This window comes from Triticum aestivum, chromosome 6B, assembly GCF_018294505.1.
Source record: "Triticum aestivum cultivar Chinese Spring chromosome 6B, IWGSC CS RefSeq v2.1, whole genome shotgun sequence".
Taxonomy (NCBI): Eukaryota; Viridiplantae; Streptophyta; class Magnoliopsida; order Poales; family Poaceae; genus Triticum; species Triticum aestivum.
In genome coordinates this window covers 190,981,060-191,002,767 of record NC_057810.1, presented here as the reverse complement: position 1 = coordinate 191,002,767, position 21,708 = coordinate 190,981,060, and the positions used below count along the sequence as shown (strand labels likewise).

The following is a 21,708-nucleotide window of genomic DNA, read 5'->3' as shown; positions in this document are numbered from 1 at the left end:
CTTTCAAAAGTGCAGGTCGTTGAATCACGATATCTTCACCATGATGTCGATGAAAAATTTCATCTTCACAAAGAATTGAACCAACAAAAAACCTTGACACACTGACATAATTAAATGACTTACTTTTTTTTAGCAAAATTAAACGACTTAAGTTTTTTTTTTAGTGAAAAAATGACTTAAGTAGGAGCTCCCGTGAGCTTCCGCGTAATGCTTTCGATGAGCGGGCCCATTTAGGTCTATCGGGTCAGACGTAGAATCCAAGTCATTTTTAATCCGATTCTAGCTCAGCCCATTAGCAGGCTACTTCTATCTAACCCGGGGTTAGGCCTAGGGTTTTCTGATCCTGAAATCTACACCAACACCACCAACAGGCATCGTCTCTCGCCATGGCATCGAAGCTCCTGCGGATGGCCCGTGACGCATCCCGAGCTCGCACCGCTGCGGCAGCCGCATCTCGCGCCGCCGCGATGTCCTCCCGCTCAGCGTGTGGCCGTGAGGAATCCCCCCCATCTCGCACCGACGCGGCAGCCACATCTCGCGCCCCTACGGCAGCCTCCCGCTCAGCGCGTGAGGCCGCCGCTTCAGGCGTCATAGCTCCCCGCCCAACTCGCACGAAGCCCCGCGACCATGCTCCCCTCTCTCCCCCCTTGGAGAACTCACGCACCGATTACGAGCTCTTCTTGATAGGTAAACCAATCCCACCTTTTTTTTTCATAGCTAGGGCAAACCAAATTGCATGCAATTCGCTGTGTCTGCTTGGCACTACTAACGCTTATAAAACTGTCATAGACGATGTTGATACCCCGACGGAGAAGGACCTCGAGTCGGAGGAATCCCAATGGGCCTATTATCAGCGCTGGTGCGAGGCTCATGACAAGAAGCATGACCATGACGAGATGGCTCGCCGGTTTGATGCTTTCCGAAGTCGGGCACGGTCGGTGCACCAATGGAACGTTGGTCTTCCTTTAGATCCAGTTAAAGCAGCCATTGCCAAAAAGAAAAAAGAAAAGGTCAGGTTACTTCTGTCAAAAGGCAAAAGCATCTCAAAGTTCGATGAATGCCTTGTGCCAATGGAATTAGGTCCATTTGCCGATGAGCCCTTCAGTGATGTTGAAGATGTTACAGCAGAGTAGTAGTTATGCTTTGCAAAGATGTTCCATGTGTACTAAGTTATCCTTCCCCTGTGGGCTAAGTTATGCTTCCAAGTGTACTAAATTATGGCTCTGTAACATCTTTTTCTCTAAGCGGCCCATATGCTTCCGCCTGTGCAAAGTGTCTATTTTAGTCTATTGCGTTCTACAGGAACAAGAGTTCAAACAGATCAAGAGCAAATATGGAGATTGTAATATATGCAGCTGTTTGAACTTTGAACATTAATTCATTGGGCATTAGGACGAAACTGAAGGTGAGTATTGTCATATCTGTAATTTTCAACAAAATTATCACCGTTGTTCATGCATTGTTCATCAATATATAAGCTAGCGATTGCATCCTGTATTAGCAAGAACCTGTATAGTGAAATACATCTACCTTACTTGAATATATATAATGAGGATGGAACTACACTTTTTTATTTGGATTAGTTGGCTCACTGAACAAACGGCTGTTTTATTACCTATGTGAAAAACTATTTAGATTAATCATATGAGTTTTCCTTGAGTTTGTAGTGAAAAATAATTTAACAACTTGTTTTTTAAGTCACCGATAGACGGAACCAGCAGTTGGAGACCATGGTGGTGATCGGGCCATTCTGGAATGTAGTTAGGTCAATCCTAAAGACCAACTATTTTGGTCAATCCTAAATCCTACCGATCATGCATACACTTGTGCTAGACTACAAACTTAGTGCTGCTAGAGTATTCATAGATGATTTCTTGGAACATGACATATGCTCAGAGAGTAACTTCATAATGATCTTTGCTTAGAAAACAAGTTTATTTCTCTTTAGTATCAGTGTTCTAGTGTTCTGAAATATAAGGACGGATATCAAGTTCTGAAAGAAATGGCAGATTCCTGCTGAATGCTGATGATACTTCATGCCCTTGTTGACTAACAAGTTTATTGCTTGCTATGGTCGACATGGTTTGTGTTCAGCCCTCCTTCCCCACACCCCCTCTCTCATTCGATTACAATCCTGACCCCCCCCCCCCCCCCCCCCCTTTCATTTGATTTCAATCTTGCTTGGTCTGTTTGTTGATTCGAAGTCTAGAAAATCATGCCAGATGTAGGAGAAGCTCTGTAGAAGGAGGTCGAGAGTGCGAGCTAGATTATGTCCCAGCAGTGTTCCATTGGAGTAACCCTACCATGGTCATGTCTTCTGTTGTGTCATACCAACCCCACTACTAGTGTTTTGATAGCCACTAGATTGTGGATTAATAATTGAGCACGACTGCTACTATTGTACTACCTTGTTGAGTAAGAGTATTGTATTCTCAATCTGGGTACCATTTGAGTACTCTATTAAATTGTGGTTTATCTGTACCAAGCTATAGTCGTGTTCCAGAAGACATAGATCTTTGGGCTGGAACATGAGGCGTCCGGTTCTCTGAATCGGGGTGTCACAAGCCACGACGACACACGCTAATAGAAGGCCACACGCGCGAGCAACCGACAACTCTGATTTTGACGACGAGCTTTGCAAGGGAAATATGCATGACTTGCGCGGACCGTGCCCTCCTCAAACAACCACTGAGTGTCAGTTATCATCACCACCTGTACATGCTCCACCGTAGCTCCGACTTCAAAGCAACCAATAAACCTACGGAAGAGCACCTCGAACACGTTGGGAAAAACTGACTACCTAAGTCCGTGCCACGACCCAAGATCCTCTCGACGCCATCATCGTTGCCAAACAGAAACCAGCGCCCTGCCTCAGCAATCCACACGGCGAAAACGCCGCCATCCACTGTTCTCCTAGTTGTAGCCGGATCCAAGACGATGCCCACACGGAGGGGAAAGACGCGTAAACACCTCCATTGCCCGATCCAGCTGATCTGAGGTTTCCTTCGAAGCCAAGGCCGTGGGGAGAAGGAGGGGCACACCTCCAATACAAAGCTTCCCAGAAAGACCACGACACCCACGGGCGGCGCCATCGCCGGCTTCGATGAAGATCGGAGCAACGATTTCTCCCCGAGTTGTGTCGACCACCTGCCGCCACCGCCCACCAACCACCACCTCCCAGGTCGTAGCTGCCGCCCACCACCGCAGGACCACCCAGACCACCAGCAATAACCAACGCCACATTGCGAGAGGCAACAACAATATCTGAGACACTCCGATCCAAATCGAAGCAGCAGAACGAGGACGAGTAGGGCCAACCGTAGCACACCTCGCGCTTAGGAGAAGCCACCCGCCACGCCCAACCTGCACAAGCCGTCGCCGCACCCAAGCGTCGATCCATGCCCCGCGTATGCATCCAGCGCCAAGCGCCGCCATGACTAACGTGTGCAGCCACAGTCGCGTGCCGCCGCACATGTTGCCCACTCCCCGATCGCGTTGAGAGCCCGGACCGAGTCCACAGCCGTAGCGCCCCCACAACACGAAGCTGCGCCCAAGCGCACGCGCTCCGCCACCCTCGAATGGCCAGAGATCCACACCCTCCTTAGTAAGCGGGGCCCGCCGTGGTGGCGGCAGGGGCCAATGGCAGTGGCGGCGGGAGGTTAGGATTTCTCCCAAGCCGCTAGAGCTAGGCGACGGTATATGATTCTCACAAATAAATAAGACGAACGCTAGTGTATCTGGCTAGTATATCTAATGGCTATAACAATTTTGATGACCTATAATCACGCATGTTAAAATAATTAACAACTTTTTTCTACAGACCTTTAACAAATTTAAGGAAGTTTAAATTGTGACATACTCTAATGCCGATAACTTGAAATGGATGGAGCCAGGGCTGGCCCTGGGGGGGGGCAGGGGGGCGGCCGCCCCGGGGCCCCCAAAACCAGAGGCCCCCTCACGTAGGCTTTCTGTAGAAAAAATAGCCCAGAAAAAAATAGCCCATGATGGAATTAGAAGGAACAGAACACAGGTACGGATGGAAAAAAATTATATGAGACCAGGTCTCATATAAATCAGGTGAGACCCGCCCTGATGGATGACATGTGGCATTCACAAATCACAAAGCATCCCCCCACCCCCACCTGAAATCAGGGGGGGGAGAGATTAGATGCTTTGTGATTTGTGAATGCCACATGTCATCCATCAGGATGGGTCTCACCTGCTAATCCGTGAGACCTGGTCTCATACAATTTTTTTCCGGTACGGATGTATCTCACGAGACATGCCCTATTTCCCTTCCAATCACTAGTCAATGGCGGCAGGTCTCCAGCGCTGGCGCCTTCGATCTCCACGAACGCAGGTACGGGTCCTGATGGTGAGATGCGAGTCAGCCGGCCGGTTGGTCTTAGCGCTGGACACAGGGAATCACACCGGCGGACGCGGCATGAGCATCGCCGAGCGCCGTCGCGGTATAGATCCGAGGTAATGCCATATTGCCTTTATTCCCCATACATATGTTACTAATTAAGTTCCAGTATCATGCAGATGCATCGCTTGCATCGTAAAACTTTTGATGCAATTTTATTTAATTCCAGCGCTACATGTTATGACCTTCTCCAAAATGTAGGTATATCCTATTGTTATAATTTTTATTTATATGTTAGTAACTTAGGGAACAATTGCCTAAAAATGAAATTTGAGTCTATCCCCCCCCCCCCCCCCCCCCCCCGCAGAACACCACATCTTCCTTTATTCGAGTCTTTTTCCAACAGAACTATGGAACGTCCGAGTTGTTGCCGTTTTTTTTGAAACGGAGGCAAAAGCTTTGCCTCATCCATTAATTAAGATAGAAAAGAGTTTTTTACAGGACACCCACAAACACGGCATGCGGATTATTCGCGTGAAATAAAAGACCCTAGCTTTTTTGCGCCGTCGATGACCCAAAGGTTGGCCTCGGCAGAGATGGAGGAGAGCAAGATTGGCGGTGGAGCACTCTTATGCTTAAACACTCTTGCATTACGCTCGTTTCAAATCGTCCATGAGACGAGCATAGTGAGGGAGGCCTTGGCTTGGCGGTTCGGCGTACCATCGGTGCAGGTGCTTGCCCACCACTCGTCCACCGAGTCGAACAGGGGCCAAGCGGAAGTGTCAAGCCCATGCATGAGGAATTTCTCAATGACCAAAGACCAAAGACGCCGGGTGTAGCGGCACTTGTAGAAGAGGTGAGGTCCGCATTCTTGCACCGTCCTGCAAAGAGGGCAGAGATCGCAATTTGGCCACCCACGCTTTGCCAATCTATCTGTCGTCCAAACTCTGTCTTGAAGGGCCAACCAAGCAAAAATTTTGATTTGGGGGGGGGGGGGGGCCAAACCTTCCAAACCATTTTGTCCAAGGGAGAAAGGACCATCCCTAGGAACTGTGCCCTATACGCAGAAGCCGCTGAGTATTGCCCACAGGTCGTGTGTTTCCAAAGGATATCATCTTTGTTGAGCTCGTCAAGCTGGATCTCATTTAGTATCAACCATAGAGCGAAGAATTGTGTGATGTGCTCGACAGAGACATTGTAGGGGGGTTTATCTTGAGAATCCAAGCGTTGTGCTTCATGGCCTCCCTCACCTTCCAATTCTTTCTCTTGGAAGCTTCATAGATGAGCGGGGCAATGTCTTTAGGCTTCCGCCCAAGGAGCCAAGGAGAGTCCCAAAAGGGGGTCCTCGCACCGTTACCAACGGTGATGGTGGTGGAAGCATAGAAAAAGTTAAGGTCCTCCTCATTACATGGGTTTCCCATTCCCACCCACATCTTGGTGGGCTCCTTCCATTCGTACCACGGCCATCGCAAACGGAGAGCCCTCGTAAACTTGTCAGTGTTGAGTGCCCCAAGGCCTCCGTACTCTAGTGGCCGGCAAACATACTCCCAATTCACCTTGCATTTTGCCCCCGTTGTCTTGTCGGAACCGAACCAAAGGAAAGCTCTCTCAAGCTTGTTGACGCTGTGAAGTATGGTTGGTGGGATGACCAACGGGGTGGCGGGGTGGACCACTTGGGAAGTGATCACGGACTTGACAAGGGCCGTACGTCCAATGGTGGTGATGTTTTGGCCATCATACGTTGATAACTTGCTTGCAACTTTGTCCACGAGAAATTGGAGATCCACCAACTTTAGCTTCCAAACAGAGAGGGGGAGCCCCAAGTATCGCAGTGGGAAAGAGGTCCGTGCAGCCGGCAAACTTTGAGTTAGGCGACCCAAATCCAGGTGGTTGCAACGAATGGGCACCACCGAGCTTTTTTGGAAATTGGTGCAAAGGCCTGTGACCTCCCCGAAACCCTTCAAAATGCTTGCCAGGTTGTCAACATCCTTTTTGATCGGAGCCAAGAAGACAGCCGCATCGTCCGCATAGAGGGAGGTCCTCAACATGGCTCCCCGCCCCCTGATTCTATGTAGGAGACCCCTCCGAGTTGCCACATCTAAGATTTTTTGTAGTGGATCGATGGCGATGACGAATAGGAGCGGGGACACGGGGTCTCCCTGCCGAAGGCCCTGTCCATGCTTGATGGGGCTGCCGGCAATGCCATTGAGGACGATCCTCGAGGAAGAGGTGCTAAGGAGGGCTGCGATCCAATCCCTAAATTTGCTCGGAAATCCTCGCCTTTGGAGGAGATCAAGGAAGTATTCCCACTTAACGGAGTCGAAGGCCTTCCAAATATCAAGCTTGAAGAGGAGTGAGGGGGTCTTCCTTGCATGGAGGCGTCGAGCAAGATTGCGAACATACAGAAAATTTTCATGGATGCTTCTTGTTTTGATGAAGGCGCTTTGGGCGTTGGAGACGAGATTTTTCATATGGGGGCCAAGTCTCAAGGCGAGCACTTTCGCAATAATCTTTGCGATCGCATGGATGAGGCTAATGGGTCTATAGTCGGCGATTCCCTCCGCCCCATCCTTTTTAGGCAAGAGGACCACATTAGCGGAGTTGAGCCACTAGAGATTTGACGTTTGCAGGGAGTCGAAATGTGAAATGACCGTCATTAGGTCGGTTTTGATAATGCCCCAACATTTCTTGAAGAAGAGGCCTGTGAAGTCATCCGGCCCCGGCGCCTTGTCGCTAGGCATGTCATTGATCGCTTCAAGAACCTCACACTCGGTCATTGGAGCGCCAAGGCCATGCAAGTCAAGTGGCTCCAAATTAAGCTCCTCCCAATTGAAATCTTTGCGACTACGGGGGCCTCTCTTCATGACCTTGGAGAAGTGCTCATGGATTAGCTTTTCTTTGGCGCCGTGCTCGGTGACCCACCCATGCACATTCTTGATCCTATGAATATGATTTTTCCTCCTCCTTGCATTAACTCGGCGGTGAAAGAAATTGGTATTTGCATCACCTTCTTTAAGATTGGAAATTCTTGCACATTGCTTCTTACGCGATCTTTCTAGCATGACCAAGGCAATGACCCTTCTCTTGAGCCTAGCCCGGAGCTCAAGTTCGTCGGCGGAGAGGAGTCTATTCTCTTGAGCGATGTCAAGGCGAAGGATCACCAAAAGCGCGGCCTGGTGGTGAATTTTTGCCTTCGAGAAAAGGCCCCTACTCCATTCAGAGAGTCGGAGTGCAGTCTTTTTGAGTTTATGGTAAAGCACTTGGTATGGCTCGGTGTGGTCAATCCTCTCATTCCACGCCTTTTGGACCACCTCTTCAAACTCCGGCATGGATGCCCAAAAGTTTTCAAACTTAAAGACCCGAGGTCTTCTTGGCCCCTTGTCATCGGCAAGTAGAAGCGGACAATGGTCGGAGAGGGAGGATGAAAGTGCATTAAGTACATGGGTGTTCAAGGTTGTGTCCCAATCGGTGTTGCAGAAAAAGGAGTCTAGCTTGCACAAGGTTGGGTTCGTCCTCTCATTGCTCCAAGTGAAACGCCTGTTCTGGAGGTGGATTTCTTTGAGCTCACAGCTCTGGAGTGTTGCACTGAAATGGTTTATCCTGCTTCGGTTGACATTTCTCTTATTTTTATCTCGCGCCCGATAGATTTGGTTAAAATCACCGGTGGCAAACCAGGCCGTCCCTAACGGTGGCTTCTCAGCCAGCAACTCGGCAAAGAAAGCATCTTTGCAAGAGTGGTCCGTGGGGCCATAGACGGTCGTGATTTTGAAAAGCAAGTTAGTCCCTCGCACCCGGACCATGGCGGAGAGGCAATATGTCGTGAAGCTGATGCCAGAAACATCCACAAGGAGATCATCCCAGAGCATCAAGATGCCACCCCTAGTGCCCGAAGCAGGTCTTTGCACGAAGCTACGCAACCTGTGCCCGCCCAAAAAAGCTGTTGTGAATTGGTCGACGTTGCCGAGCTTAGTCTCTTGTATGCACACAATATGGCACGACGAGGAGGCAATCGTTGCATTCACCATAGATCGTCGGTCCGGGCAGTTTAGACCCCTTACGTTCCAACTGAGGAAGTTAATTGGTTGCTCTATCATGAAAAACAGAGAGCACCTTGAGGACTGTCTTCCAAGAAGCAGTGCAAACGGACACAACACTTTGCATTCTAAAGGTCACAGGAACATAATCCACTACCGATACATGGCCACAGGCCAGCACCACTCTTGTTCGAAACACGTTGAGCACCCCATACATGGGCCAAACGCACAACATGATATAGTCTTGTGCTAACATTAAGAAACTATGGTCCCAGGTAGACAGCAACAGCAAGCGCTCAGGCATTAGCCAGCTGAGCCACGGTGCCGCTGTCGTTCGACTCCAGGTCGAGAGCACCATCACCTCCATGCGCAATGAGGGCCTCCTCCATGCCCGTAGCACTGTTGCAGTCTAGCTTGAACAATCCTCGCATGGCTACGATCACATCTGGTGGCAGCTGCTCCTTGAAACGCTCAGCGAAAGCGTCCAGGGCGGTAGCAGTGACATCTTGCCCATCCTTGACGATGCCTAGAGTGCGGCACACCAGCAGCTCAGCCGCTCTGGCCGCCGGAGTCGCCTTGGGGCACTCAGCCGCGGCAGCCTTGGGACGTCCAGAAGCACATGACTTGGTGATGGAGAAGCCTCCACCAGCCTTGGAGATGACGAGCCCAGCCATGGTCTTCGGCGAGTTGACGACGCCCGAGCCGGTGTTGGAGCAGGGGGAGGCAGGATGGCCTCCTGACGGTCTTCGAAGAGTGGCGCAAGGCACTGCAGTCCTACCGCCCCTTCAACAGCAACAGCCCCCCTGCGCAGCCGCACCGGCGAAGGCATGCACCGCAGAGGACCACTTGAGATCAGAGGAGGCGTTGGGGAGGCCTCAAAACCTGGTGGCCTCGCAGGCGAGAGCAACGGTGCTTGGAGCATGGACGGCGAGCAGAGCAGGCGCAATGGCGCGGTAAGGCGAGCCTGTGAGAGCGGTGAGAGGCGCTCGTCACTTCTCCTGGAGCGCGGAGATGGCGGGAGCACAGTTGTGGGCGACAGAGGTGGGGAGGCAGGTGGCGTGAGAGCTTCCTGGGAGCGGCGTCGTGCCGCGCGTGGCGAGGGCTGGCGCACAGGGCTTCAGCCTCGCCCCGAAGAAGCCAGGGGAGTGGCCTGCAGAGGCACCAGCTCTAGCACACGGGCTGCGTCACCACTTGTAGAGCCAGAGCCTTGAAGCACCGCGGCATGGCCCATATCCGTGCCCGGATCAGCAGAACGATGGCCACCACCGTCCCGACGGCCGTCACGCCCCTCTTCACGGCAGTTGCCACGCGAGTCGCCCCGCGGCTGACGTGAAAGGCTACGCCTGATGCGGTCACCCCATCCGTCGCGGCTTCGTGAGTTGTTGCGGCTGCGGCGGCCGTTGTCATCTCGACCGCGGTCAGGGTCGTCGTCACGGTCCCTCCTGTGGCGGTCGACAGGGCGAGAGATGCGCTCGCGGGGATCACGTGCATGTCGCTCGCCGTCGATGATGCCCTTCTGGAAGGTGTACCCCTTGGACACGATCTTGGGACCTTGCGTGGGATCTTCATGGATGGACAGGTGAATGATCACCCGCCGCCCCAAGCCACGATGCTCGACGATAGGCTGACCCCCCGCACGCGTCGGCAGGGTCACCCAGTTCACACGCGGCACGTTTGCCGGCAACGCCGTCCAGGCCCACACCCCCAACACCTCAGTATCCGTCTTGAGCTTGGAGGCGGTCTCGATGTAGTCGATGGAGCAGCCTGGCCCGATGGCCTGCGCGACGGCGTAGTCGTCCCACGCCTGCAGCGGGAGCCCGTCCAGGCAGAGACGGACGTGGTGGACGAGGTCCACGTTCTCGGAGTGAGCCTCAAGCCTCCAAGGACGCATCTGCAGCCTGGTGTCTCGGAACTTCAGGTCGCAGCGCCCGGCCGCGTCCGCGCAGTGGTGCTGGTGGAAGAACCGCACCAGAAAGGCCTCTGGGAAGTGCTTAACGACGCACACGTCGTCCGGCAACATGCCCATCTCCTGAACAATGGCGTTGGCGATGTCTTGCGCGGATGCCCTGAGGTCGCGGTCGAGCCAAGCGACGACGGCGTTCGAGCCGAGGAGCGCCGCCTCCTGGTGCATGGCCGGCGTGGCGTGGATCATCGTGAACACCTCGGCCGGCCTCTGTGAGTGGTCGCCGGACCAAGCCATGGCGCGGCCGCGGGGGAGGGCTTGGGGACGAGGCGGGGCCGTCACAGGCGCTGCACGCACGAGGAAGGGGCGACTCGGGCGCGCGACAGAGGCGCCCAGGCAGAGGTGTGGAGCAGGCGCATTCATCGCGGGAGGCAACCGCGGGGCTCGAGGCGATGGACGGCTGGGTCACCGTCGCGTCCCGTCGGCCGCGCCGGCCGGCTTTTCCTGCTACTCCATTGAAGCCGCGCCAACCCGTCTCGGACTGGATTAAAGGGCTCTGCTTCCGCTGCCTCTTCCCTCGCCATCGACAAGCCGAGTGCCGCAACCCAATCACCTGTCGCCGCTGCTTCCAACCCGGCCACAAAGCTGTTGCCGTTTTAACTTTACCACATGAATAAAAAAATGAGACCAACCCCGGCTAGACTAGCCTGTTGGTATTATTTTATAGAAGAAAACTCCGTTAGCATCAAATGCTCGAGCCGAGACTTGAACACTGGAGAGCTGGTTGCGAATTCCCGCACCTTACCAACTGAGCTACACTTCATTCTCGTACCACAGGAATAAGAAAACTTGATATCCATTCATTTTACACCCCCCCCCCCCCTCCATTGATAGAGACGTTGCAACGATCCATGCATTCCCTCCCTGCCTCCACATCCTCGTCTCTAGCTCATTCGCGGTCTAATCTAAGTTGTGGTAAAAAAAACACCCACCCACCCACATGTAAACCATTCATTCTCTCTTGCATTAGTGATGTCGCGCTAGCCACAATTTTCCTGATCGGCCTAGTGAGAACATGTGTCTAGGGCTCTAGGCCAGATAGTGTTACTATCTTCTCCCTGCTCTCCTAAATCGACCGATGCAATTCCTATTACAAGGCAATTGAGAAATAGCAACCCGTAAAAGAACAGAAAAATAGCAATCAACAAAAAAGACTGAGAAATAGCAAATGTGTGTTCATATTAAGGGGTCCCACATTTTAGTTTTGCCCCGGGCCCCCAAATTCTCAGGACCGGCCCTGGATGAAGCACGTACACAGGACTCTAGAGAAACACAACGTTCTTCTCACTTCTGCAGATTGTTTGGTTTTGTAGGGCATGCCAATTTCTATTTCCTATGCGTACCACTGTGTTGGCTGATGCCTGATGGTGTAGTGTGCAATAACTATAGCACAGTCGGCGATGGAATATAAACCATGCGGTGCAGTAAAAGGTCGTTCTTCCTCCCGACGGTGATGCCCATCTTCTCCGTCATGTCCAGCTCTCTAGATGAGACTCCGGCGGGAAGCTTCCAACGGACGTGATATAGCAGCGAGGCAAGCGTGAGCTCAATGTTGGCCTGCGCAAACGCCACTCCAGGGCACATCCTTCGTCCTGCTCCAAACGGTATGAACTCCAGGTGTGCGCACTTGAAGTCAAGCGTGCCACTCTCCAACCGCTCTGGTCTAAACTCTTCAGTGTCGGCCCAGTACTTCGGGTCCCTGCCGATGGCCCACCAAGGTTTTGGATTCCGAATGGAACATTTTTCTCGTGGGGGGGGGGGGGGGGCGGTAAACTCGGTTACCGCGGTAACCACGAAATACCGACAAAAATTCGAGCGAAATTTAAAATTCAAATTTGAATTCGAATTTTTTAAGACTAGAATAGATAAGTTTGGAGCACCAAATGTTCTCAGCAGTAGTACTAGCGCAGTGGTAACAGGTCTGATCCACTGCCACGAACCTGCAGGTTGCGAGTTCGACCTTTGTACGCACATATTTTTTTAGAAATTACAACATAGTGTGGCGTGCATTCCTCAAAAATCAAAAAGGAAAAAATGCGGCCGGCTGTCCTCGAACACATGACGCTCTGTTGCTGGAGGATGATCCTTACCACTAGGACACAAGTCAGCTTGTATTTGTGACAGAGATATATCTCATTTAACTAGAAGTTAGGAGTTTAAATTCAAAAAATTCAAAAAGTTCGATTTTTTTTACTCGAGATACCTAATTATCGTGGGGCAGCGAGAAACGCGGTTACCGGGCGGTAACCGAATTTACCGCCCGGTACCCAAAACCATGTGGCCCACGCGTTCACACGGTGGTGCCCTTGAGCACGTCGTACCCCATCACCTTGCATGTTTCCCCGCACTCCCTTGGAAGCAGCAATGGCACCACGGGGTGCAGCCTCAGGGTCTCCATGATGACCAGCTTCAGGTACTTTAGGTCGGCGAGGTCCTCCTCTGTCACCGTCGTTTTCCCTTGGAGGCTATGGTGCAGCTCGGCTTGTGCTTTGTGCATTGCTTCTGGATTCCTCATCAGCTCTGACATGGCCCATTGGAGAGCGTTCGCCGTTGTTTCACCCCTAGCGGCGAAAAGGTCCTGCGTATATATGTGAAGGTGTTAACTCATGAACATGCAAAATGCCAAGAAAATAATCCACTAATTATGGTTCAGCTAGCATGGTGGTACTAAAAATCCAAAAATTCTACACCTACGAACGGTCTACGAAACCAGTGTATGGACACTTACAAGAATAAAGGCCCTGATGATTCCCATTGTCACGGGCACCTCGAGACCACCTTCCTTGTGTATCCTCATGAGCACATCCACGAGGTCTTCCTCGTCGACGGCGCCGTCAGCCCCCGTGGCCTTCTTCTCCTCGTGTTGCCTGATGACGCAGTCAACCAGCTCGCCGTTCTTGCGGTGGTTGGCCTCCGCCCGGCGTGCGGTGCCGCTGAGGAAGCTCGCAAGCCTCGACGACGGGAACGGGTCACCGAGGTTAAACCCAGAGGTGATCTTTACCCCCTCGGCGAACACCTCTAGGAAGTCGTCCCGCTTCTCGAAGCGGTCATCCATAATGCTCCGCATCGTCATGTCCATGGTGGTCTCGTAGATCCGCTGGCTGACGTTCACGGCTTCACCCGGCATGGCCGCGGCTCCTAGTCGCGGCGACGGCGGTGACGAGGCGACCGACCTACTCCTCCCGAACACGGCGGAATGACTGGACGCGGCGCGCGCTGAGCAGCTCCAGGATGCTGATCCTGCGGAGCTGCCGCCACAACGGGCCGTAGGGCGCGAACACGAGCCCCTCCCCGTCGGCCAACAGGACGCGCATGGTGGGGCTCCACGGCCTGGTCGCGAAGTTGACGTCGTGTGTCTTCATGATCTCACGGGCGGCTCGTCGCTCTGGCGACGAGGCGACCACAACGGGTACCTCGCCGAGCCTGAGGTACATGAGCGGTGCATCGAGCCGGCGCGAGAGGTCGGCCATGGCGTGGTACGGCAGCCAGCTGCACATAATGTGGTGCAGGCTGCCGATTACAGGTAGCCGCCACGGGCCGGGCGGCAGCCTCACGCCATCGCCGCTGCTCCGGCGCCTCCAGGCCTTCAGGAGCAGGAGAAGAGGGAAGAAGAGAGCAAAAAAGATGCGTATGTACGTGAGTTGCTCCATGAACCTGGCCATCAAGATTCTATGCATGCCACGCGCGCCGTGTCAATAAGTTTGGAACTTTGGACGGAGACTAAATAGTGAGAGCAGAGGTGTAAGCATCTACCGATAGTAGATTCCAGGGCAAGCGACTGGTGCAAACAAACAAAAGGGTCAGCTATTTCTGCCAATAATGGGTTAATTAATACAGGTCGGTGCATCTACTACCACTATAAAAGAAAGAGAGGGGCAGATCCAAACAATCCCACCCATCCATCATCAAGATCTAATGGTCCTTAATCATTCTGTGTTTAACGCTACCAACCACGCATTAAGCCAAACCCATCGATCTCTAATCTGCCCAACCGTTCAGAAAGAAAAAAATATGTTGCCCACAAACGACCGCACGACCTCTCCCCTCCTCCCCGCACGACCTCTCTCGCCCCCTTCTCCTCGCACGTCTCTCGCCCCCTCCTCCCGCGCCGTTCGCCGCCCCGCCGTTCCTCCCGCACCCTTGCGCTGCCATTAGCCACAGGATCCGCCCTGTCGCGCGTGGAGACGCCTCCAGCAGCTGCCGCCGATGCCGTAACCTCCCCCTGCCTCTACCCCAGGCGCGAGGAACCTACCTCCCGAAGCAACCGGAGCGGCAAAGCGGCGGATGAATGGAGAGATGGCGTCTGTGGCGGCGGGGAAGGAGATGGCGCGGGCGTCCTACATCCGGATCAAGCACGAGGAGGAGCGGCGAGGGCCCGAGGGCCGGGTCTTCTCGGCCACACGCGCGCCGATGTCGCCGCACGTCGACCAGATCCTCGCCGGGCGCGCCTCCTTCGCCGACCTTGCTGCACAGCACTCCGGCTGCTCCTTCGCCCGCCGCGGCGGCAACCTAGGTATGCCTCCACTTGCCCCACCTACGCGCTTAGCAGGCTTTCATATAGGGTCTCCGATCATGGCGAACCGGAAGCACCAGCCCACGAAGAGCTCGACAGCGTGAGGTCCTCTCCAGCCAGCAGTAGGTGACCAGGCCGAGATCCACCACCGAGCCAAGCACTTCTCCGTTCTTTTTCTTCCTCTGTTACACAACCAAAACAATTTTCTTGAGAACAATCGTATCTCCAGCCAGCAGTACATGAACCTACAGCACAAATAATGGAGGAGCGAGCGACTACAATAGAGGATGGACCTGTGGTTGCTTTCCAGCTCTTTTCTTCAAAACAGTCTGAGAAAGAGTGCAAAGGAAATTGGACCATAGGCATAGGCAACGGGAAATTGCTCAGGAATATCCCCATCTTATGCTTATTGCTTTGATATAGAGTGACCTATAAAAGGTTCAAAACAACCAGTGAGATGCTTCTCTGGATGTAGAGCTCATTGACATACGCCTAAAAAAATAAAATTATATTTTTTACACTATTATTCTCAATTGTATGGTTGAACATTCATTACCTTGTGGTTCGTACTTGGTCCCAGCCTCCCAAGCTTAAATCCGAAGTTGTTCTGTATAGGGGAGTGAATTGTATGAGTGTGTTTCCAGGCTTAAATCTGAAATTGTTGTGTATACCATATGTGCATGCGGTGCGTATGGTAGAACCAATTGATTTGCAGAAGATGACATGAACCAGAAGGGTAATCAGTGCCGCCAACGGAAGGCTCGGCAGTGCTGATCACCAGAGCTAGACTACTGGCAGTGCCATCCAAATCCTCGGTGACGCTCAAGGTATATACACTGTACACACAAAGGGGTCCACATGCAATTATCTAATTGTTGGATGCATCAGATTAACATGCTGAATGAATCACATGTGTATACTTGAGACAAATGAATGTATTAATGGTTAGTCAATTTTTTTATTTATCATTTTTACATGTCCTCCAGGGTGACCATAGTAGCATATATTCAGCCCAAATACAGTGCTGTCATCAAACGCCGTCTGCAATTTTCTAGCTCCAGGAATTTCGACCGTCCTACAAGAAGAATTAGTTGAGAAGGTCGGTCTATGCTTCTTCAAAGGCTGAGTATATACTCTTTGTTGTTAATAGTAGTGATAGTTACTATTATTGAATTGCTAAGGTGACAAACTGACAGTTACTGCTTCATGAGCTTACTCTCAGGTAATACCAATAATCTCAAGATTTACTGTCATGTTGAATGTTACTTCTGTACCAAATAAGGCCTCTGAAATATGTTAAAGTATCTTCCAGTTTGCACAAGTTAGCCTACATAGGATGACACTCAAAACTGTATTGAAAAACCTATGTGTTCTTATGTTTTAGATCATGACACCGTGGTAAATTAAGCTTTAATGAATTCAAATGTAGGTTCTGAAGAATGAATTGAGAATCGTGCTACCTTCCGGATCCACACATATTTTGCCTGAACACATTTATTCAGATGTTTGTTTCTTCACAATACTTTAGCTCTGTAGATTATGATGCTTCAGCTATTCTGCAAGCCTGCAATTGTTGAACACGAGAATAAAATGGGTTTAATCAAATAAAAGGTGCGAGGTACTCCCTCCGTCCGAAAATACTTGTCATCAAAATGGATAAAAGAGGATGTATCTAGATGTATTTTAGTTCTAGATACATCTCCTTTTCTCCATTTTGATGACAAGTATTTTCGGACGGAGGGAGTATGTATGTTCCACCAAGTCCAACATTTGCAGGCAACAACAAATAACACAATACTCCAGAGTATATCTTAATGCAGCTGGTGTAGGGGTTATTGATAGGATTATCAGCTACTCCAGTGTTGTCATGTTTCTTGCTTCTTACATATTTCTCCTTTTGATTGTTTTTATGTTTGATCAAAAAGTTTCATACCGAATATTAAGAAATTTGTTTACATCTACGGTTGTGATTGCATCTGCTTGCAGAACGGTCAATTTTACATTATCTATAGAAGGCTGTGTACATGAGAGGCGTGGCATGCTATTGGAAATTATAGCATACTGTATATGGCTTCTAAGCAATTTGAAAGTTTAGGACACAATAGGAAGTCATATTACGACGGTTTCCGATTATTGACAAATCTCTATTTTTCGAGGGCAGCAAAATTATTTTCTAGAACTGATAGTTTCTTCAGCAATTTTTTAGTTTGCTTCCTGTTACTTTATAACTGAATATGAATATGTAGTTAGCTTATTTTTCTTTTATGTGATATGTGAGTAAATAGCAGTTAGCTGCATGGTTTACTATGATTTCAAGCTCAACTTTTGTGTTATCTAGCTGCAGTGCTAGGACTGGTTGTTGCCCAAAGAGATGATATGACCATCAGTTTATGGTCTTTTTGAGCTTGATGTCTTCTGTATTGGAGAAATGAAGTCTTCGGCATGTACACGGTGTAAACAATCATTGGAAAAGGCGAGATGAAGATAAGAGGAGCATATAGAAGTTTCTGATTTGTATAGGAGGCCTTGTTGGTATGATTTATTTTCCTGATGGTATATTCATCTCATTAGGAAGGCCTTGTTGTGTGGCTTTGGTCTTCCTAAATTTTTGTGTGGATTTTTCTCTTTTCTTTTTAGCTTTGTGAAACAATGACTATCCTAGCGCAAGATCTACTCATGGATATTTCCTTATTGTACAGTTTTCCATTTTGAAATAGTAGACGTTTCTCCACTGTTGAGATGTTGATAGGACAAGTTTAATAGATTGTTTATCTTACCAGGACTAAGATTAGCCTGGAGAAAGTGTGGCTTGCATGCCATCTATGTCATACACAAATTATTAAATTTTCTTTCTTCATTTTTTGTTCATGAATGTTGCACTCCTGGAGATGAGACTCGGAATGGATGCATAATGGTCCTGGCTACTGGCGAGCTTGAAGCAAGTGGTGCGTGTTGTGACTCCCATTGTGGCGCTGTAGTCGACTCCATCAATTCAAATTCTGAAGATAACATGTAGCCTGAATCCAAGAGGGAACAAATCCAGTTGTTCCAAGACTACGTTCTGTTTTGCATATTTTGTTGACAGTTTGCATCTCTGCCATGTTCATCTTGGATTATGATTTCTTTTTCATCTGCTCCCACTTATATATGTATTATAAGTCCTTCGAAGTACACAGAATAAATCAGACATTCTGAAATCTTTAGTATACAACTGCAATTTCATCTTGGATTATGATTTCTTTTTCGTCTGCTCCAACTTTGCATACATCCTCAGAAGATAAATGTGGGGTTCGTATTGAACTTCACCTTTAGAGATGCAGGGATTATCAGCACTACAGAATTCAATACACATGAATTTAATGTGTTGATTTGGTTGAGACGTGCATTGCACGTGCATGCTAACTAGTTATTACTAAATCTGGCATCGGATAAGCTCATTCTGTAGATTACTCGGAGTTTACTGCCAAGATTATGTCACGATGGCAGTTGTTGTCTTGTTGGCGTATTTCGAAATGTCTCACTTGAGTGCTGAACTCTCCGATAGGATCCGTTATAACAATCTGGCACGTGCACACGGTGAGCGTCTCTCGCTCACCCACTGCGCCGTGGGCCACTCCGATCGCTCGGGCGGAGGCGCCATCCTTAACACCGAACCGAAAACCAAACAAGAACCGTACCAAACTGAACCTAAAACCTCGGTTAGTCTGGTACTCGGTTATTGGTATGAGCCTAGCGCCCTAGCCTTTGGTTACATCGGTTAATAACCGAAAAATGTTCAATTAAAGAAAACCCAAAAATCTTCGGTTTCTACCGAAGTAATCAAACAGCGCAGGCCACTTGAGAACTCGTACTTGTATTGGGCTTAGTTCCTCCTCCAACAAGCCTTTCAGCATCACAGCACAAGACCTTATCCATCACAACGAGGCCCAAGCAGGCAAACACTAGCTTGCAAATGGACATTGTTTTTCAATGCTCCTATTTGGCGCCTTTAGCGACAGTTCATCGATCTAGCACCAGCTACGTTTCCAAGTGAGCTACCTTCCCAACAAGCTCACTAGATCGCACTAGCAGTCGGCTGTTTACTTTCTTCAGTTTCCTGTTTCATTTTAGCTCACTGTTTCGTTTAGAGATTCATCAGTTGGTTGTTTGGTTCAATTAGTCTCTTGGGTTGTCCAATAGCAAAGAAAATACACATAGTAACTAGCCAAGAGGTACACTTTCAATGTTGTCTGTGATAATAGTTTGATTGTAATTGAATTGGATACTTTGTTTCTTAGTTGAAGCAAAGTTATATAGTGTGTCTATCATCACAAAAATAAAGTTATATAGTGTGCCTAGAAAAAGTTGAAGAAAGATACAAGAATAGAAAATAGACAATTAGATAATTAATAAGGAAAAAGGTAAAACTTCTTCCTGCGAATTGAAAAAAGACTTGGACTAATTATAGAACAAGTTATAGAAGGTTAAAACTATTTGATGATCTTTGGACTGAATTTTGATCTTCTAGTAACATAGATCACATCAGCAGCATCATTGTTTTTTAAAGGATGGTGTGAGTTTCTATTTGCACTCCCAGAAAATGGTATTTGATGCATACTCGCATTCCCTGTTCCCTTGTAATTGCTTTTTTTTCTATAAGCATGAACAACATCATCTTTTATATATTTGGTTTACAAGTAGTCAGACAAGAGCAATTTACTTTCATCCTCTCCCTCCTTAATCACATATTGTTGTTCCTACTATACAGTTAAAAACAATTTTGTGATTTTGTAAAAAGGAAAAAACTTGACTTTTGGTTGGGAATTTTTTTAATCGTTAAATTTATGAAAAAAATAAAAGCTTCCTTGTAATATATTTGAAAATACTTTTGAGAATTTTGTCTGAACAATTCTATATATATATTTTTTGAATTGCAACTAATGAAAAAATAACATGGAAGAAAGATAAGATCGATATTTTTTTTAATTAGTCCACAACAATTTACTTTTGTATACTTGTTGAGTGCTTGTTTTTTTAAAAAAAGTAGATGCTAGCTCTAGAAGGAAAAGACAAGACACCCGGTTTTCAGAAAAACTTGATAATTTAACAAATTCTCAGAAAGACACCTAGTTTTCTGAAAAAAAAACAAGGGATTTGAAAAAGCGCGTGAATATGAAAGTACACAAATTCAAAAAAGTTGAGGAATTTCAAAAAAACATGAAACTAAAAAGAGTTCCAAATTTGAAGAAAAGTTCACGAACTTAAAAAAATGGGTGAACTATGTGTGTATTTGTGAACTAATATAAAAAAAGGTGAACTAATTTTGAAACGGGTGAACAAATTTGCATTATGGTGCCTTGGTGACTAATTTTCAAAAGGGTGAACAAGAATTGAATGTGTTGACTAATTTTGAAAATTAGGGAATTAATTCTGAAATGGGTTAACTAAATTAGAAAATGGTTGAACTAAATTTTAAATAAGTGACCTAATTTGAAAATCTGTGAAATACACGTAATTGTTTGAGCTATATTTGTATTTAGTGAAATAATTTTGAACAAATGAACAATTTTTTTGAAAAATGGTGAAAAAAATGTACTTAGTGAACCAAATCTGAAAATGTGTGCATAAAATATATATTAGGTGAACTAAATTTGAAATGAGTGAACTAAATTTAAATGAAAAATAAAATAAAAAGAAAAGATATAAAGGAAACAAAAAAGGTTCGTGGATTTGAAAAAGGTTCACGGGTTTGGAAAAAACCATGAATTTGAAAAAAGTTCACCACTTTTGATAGATGGTCATAAATTATAAAAAGTTTGTGAGTTCTAACAAAGTTTACCAATTTTTAGAAAGGTTCGAGAATTTGAGAAAAAAATTTGAATTAAGAAGAGAAAAAAAACTAGTAGAAAAAGGAAAAGGATAAAGAAGAAACGGAAAAACGGAAAAACTGGCCAGACAAAATAAAATAAGACAGAAAAGTAAAACCAGATCACACGCACACACAAATGTGGAAAGAGAAGCAATTGGGCACATGGTGTTAGCTTGCCCAAGTTGGTTACTGTGTCTCGTATTAAACATCACGGTTGGAGTTCGAATACCCTCGCGCATGATTATTTTTTTGAAGGCTAAAAAGGTGTAAATGTGCCAAGCCCAGGATAGAGGGTGGCCAGCTAGTCAAAAAACAAAAATAGAAAACACCGCCCGAAGCGCCTAATAGGTATTCGTCTGCTTTTTTCATGTGACGAGACCTCCTGTCGGCAGATGCTATGTATCGCTTGTAGTGAGCTGGCCGGCTGCTAAGCCTGCACGACATGGGTCTAGCCTAGTGACCATAGGCAGAGCTGGCGATAGAACCTCGCACCTATTTTTTACATTTCGATCTGTTTACTTATAAGTTGAAATAATTTAGGAATTCAAAAACTAGTGATTTAAAAAGCGCTCATGAATTAAAAAATAATCCCAATTTACAAAGTTCAATTAAATTTTTTTCACAAACTCAGAAAATATTTGCGAATTTGCAAACATTCATGAATTCATAAAATATTAAGGAATTCCAAGATTGTTCGCATAGTAAAAAAATTCAAGAATTTTAAAATGTTCATCGCTACAAGAAATTAAGAACTCAAAAATTCATTAATTCAAAAAATGCTCATGCATTAGTTACAACCATTCACTAATTTAAAAGGAGGTTTGTGAATTTCAAAATTCTTCATTAATATTAGAATTTTCAAAAATTAGAAAAAAAATTGGCGGATGCAAAAATGTTCCTGAACGTTAAAAAATGTTCGAATCTGAGCAATGTTCACGAATTGAAAATAATCATTGATTTGAAAATGCTCACAAATTTTTTTCA

At 47.8% G+C, this 21,708-nt stretch overlaps 1 protein-coding gene, 1 long non-coding RNA gene and 1 pseudogene across 7 annotated transcripts; 2 read left to right on the top strand and 1 right to left on the bottom strand.

Moving 5' to 3' along the window:
- The first annotated feature begins 209 nt into the window (after positions 1-209).
- On the top strand, positions 210-1,354 carry LOC123133938 (uncharacterized). Its single transcript, XM_044553316.1, has 2 exons — positions 210-687; positions 790-1,354. The coding sequence occupies exons 1-2, from the start codon at positions 387-389 to the stop codon at positions 1,131-1,133; spliced, it is 645 nt and encodes a 214-aa protein (XP_044409251.1). The 5' UTR covers positions 210-386; the 3' UTR covers positions 1,134-1,354.
- Positions 1,355-11,746: 10,392 nt separating this feature from the next.
- LOC123139083 (premnaspirodiene oxygenase-like) lies at positions 11,747-13,833 on the bottom strand (annotated as a pseudogene).
- A 538-nt stretch (positions 13,834-14,371) lies between these two features.
- LOC123136517 (uncharacterized) lies at positions 14,372-18,243 on the top strand. 6 transcript variants are annotated; one of them, XR_006467049.1, is made up of 3 exons: positions 14,372-15,703; positions 15,863-17,408; positions 17,765-18,243. It is a non-coding gene; the product is annotated as an uncharacterized lncRNA (long non-coding RNA). The 6 variants fall into 6 exon arrangements; XR_006467050.1 differs by lacking the exon at positions 17,765-18,243 and having other exon boundaries at positions 14,375-15,703; positions 15,863-16,098; positions 17,215-17,733; XR_006467047.1 differs by lacking the exon at positions 17,765-18,243 and having other exon boundaries at positions 14,381-15,703; positions 15,863-15,975; positions 17,221-17,733.
- The last annotated feature ends 3,465 nt before the right edge of the window (positions 18,244-21,708 follow it).

Bases quoted from the DNA above. Each gene is read 5' to 3' on its own strand.
- LOC123133938 (XM_044553316.1), top strand. From the start codon at position 387: ATGGCATCGAAGCTCCTGCGGATGGCCCGTGACGCATCCCGAGCTCGC. The intron at 688-789 runs GTAAACCAATCC...AAACTGTCATAG, and splicing joins TTACGAGCTCTTCTTGATAG to ACGATGTTGATACCCCGACG.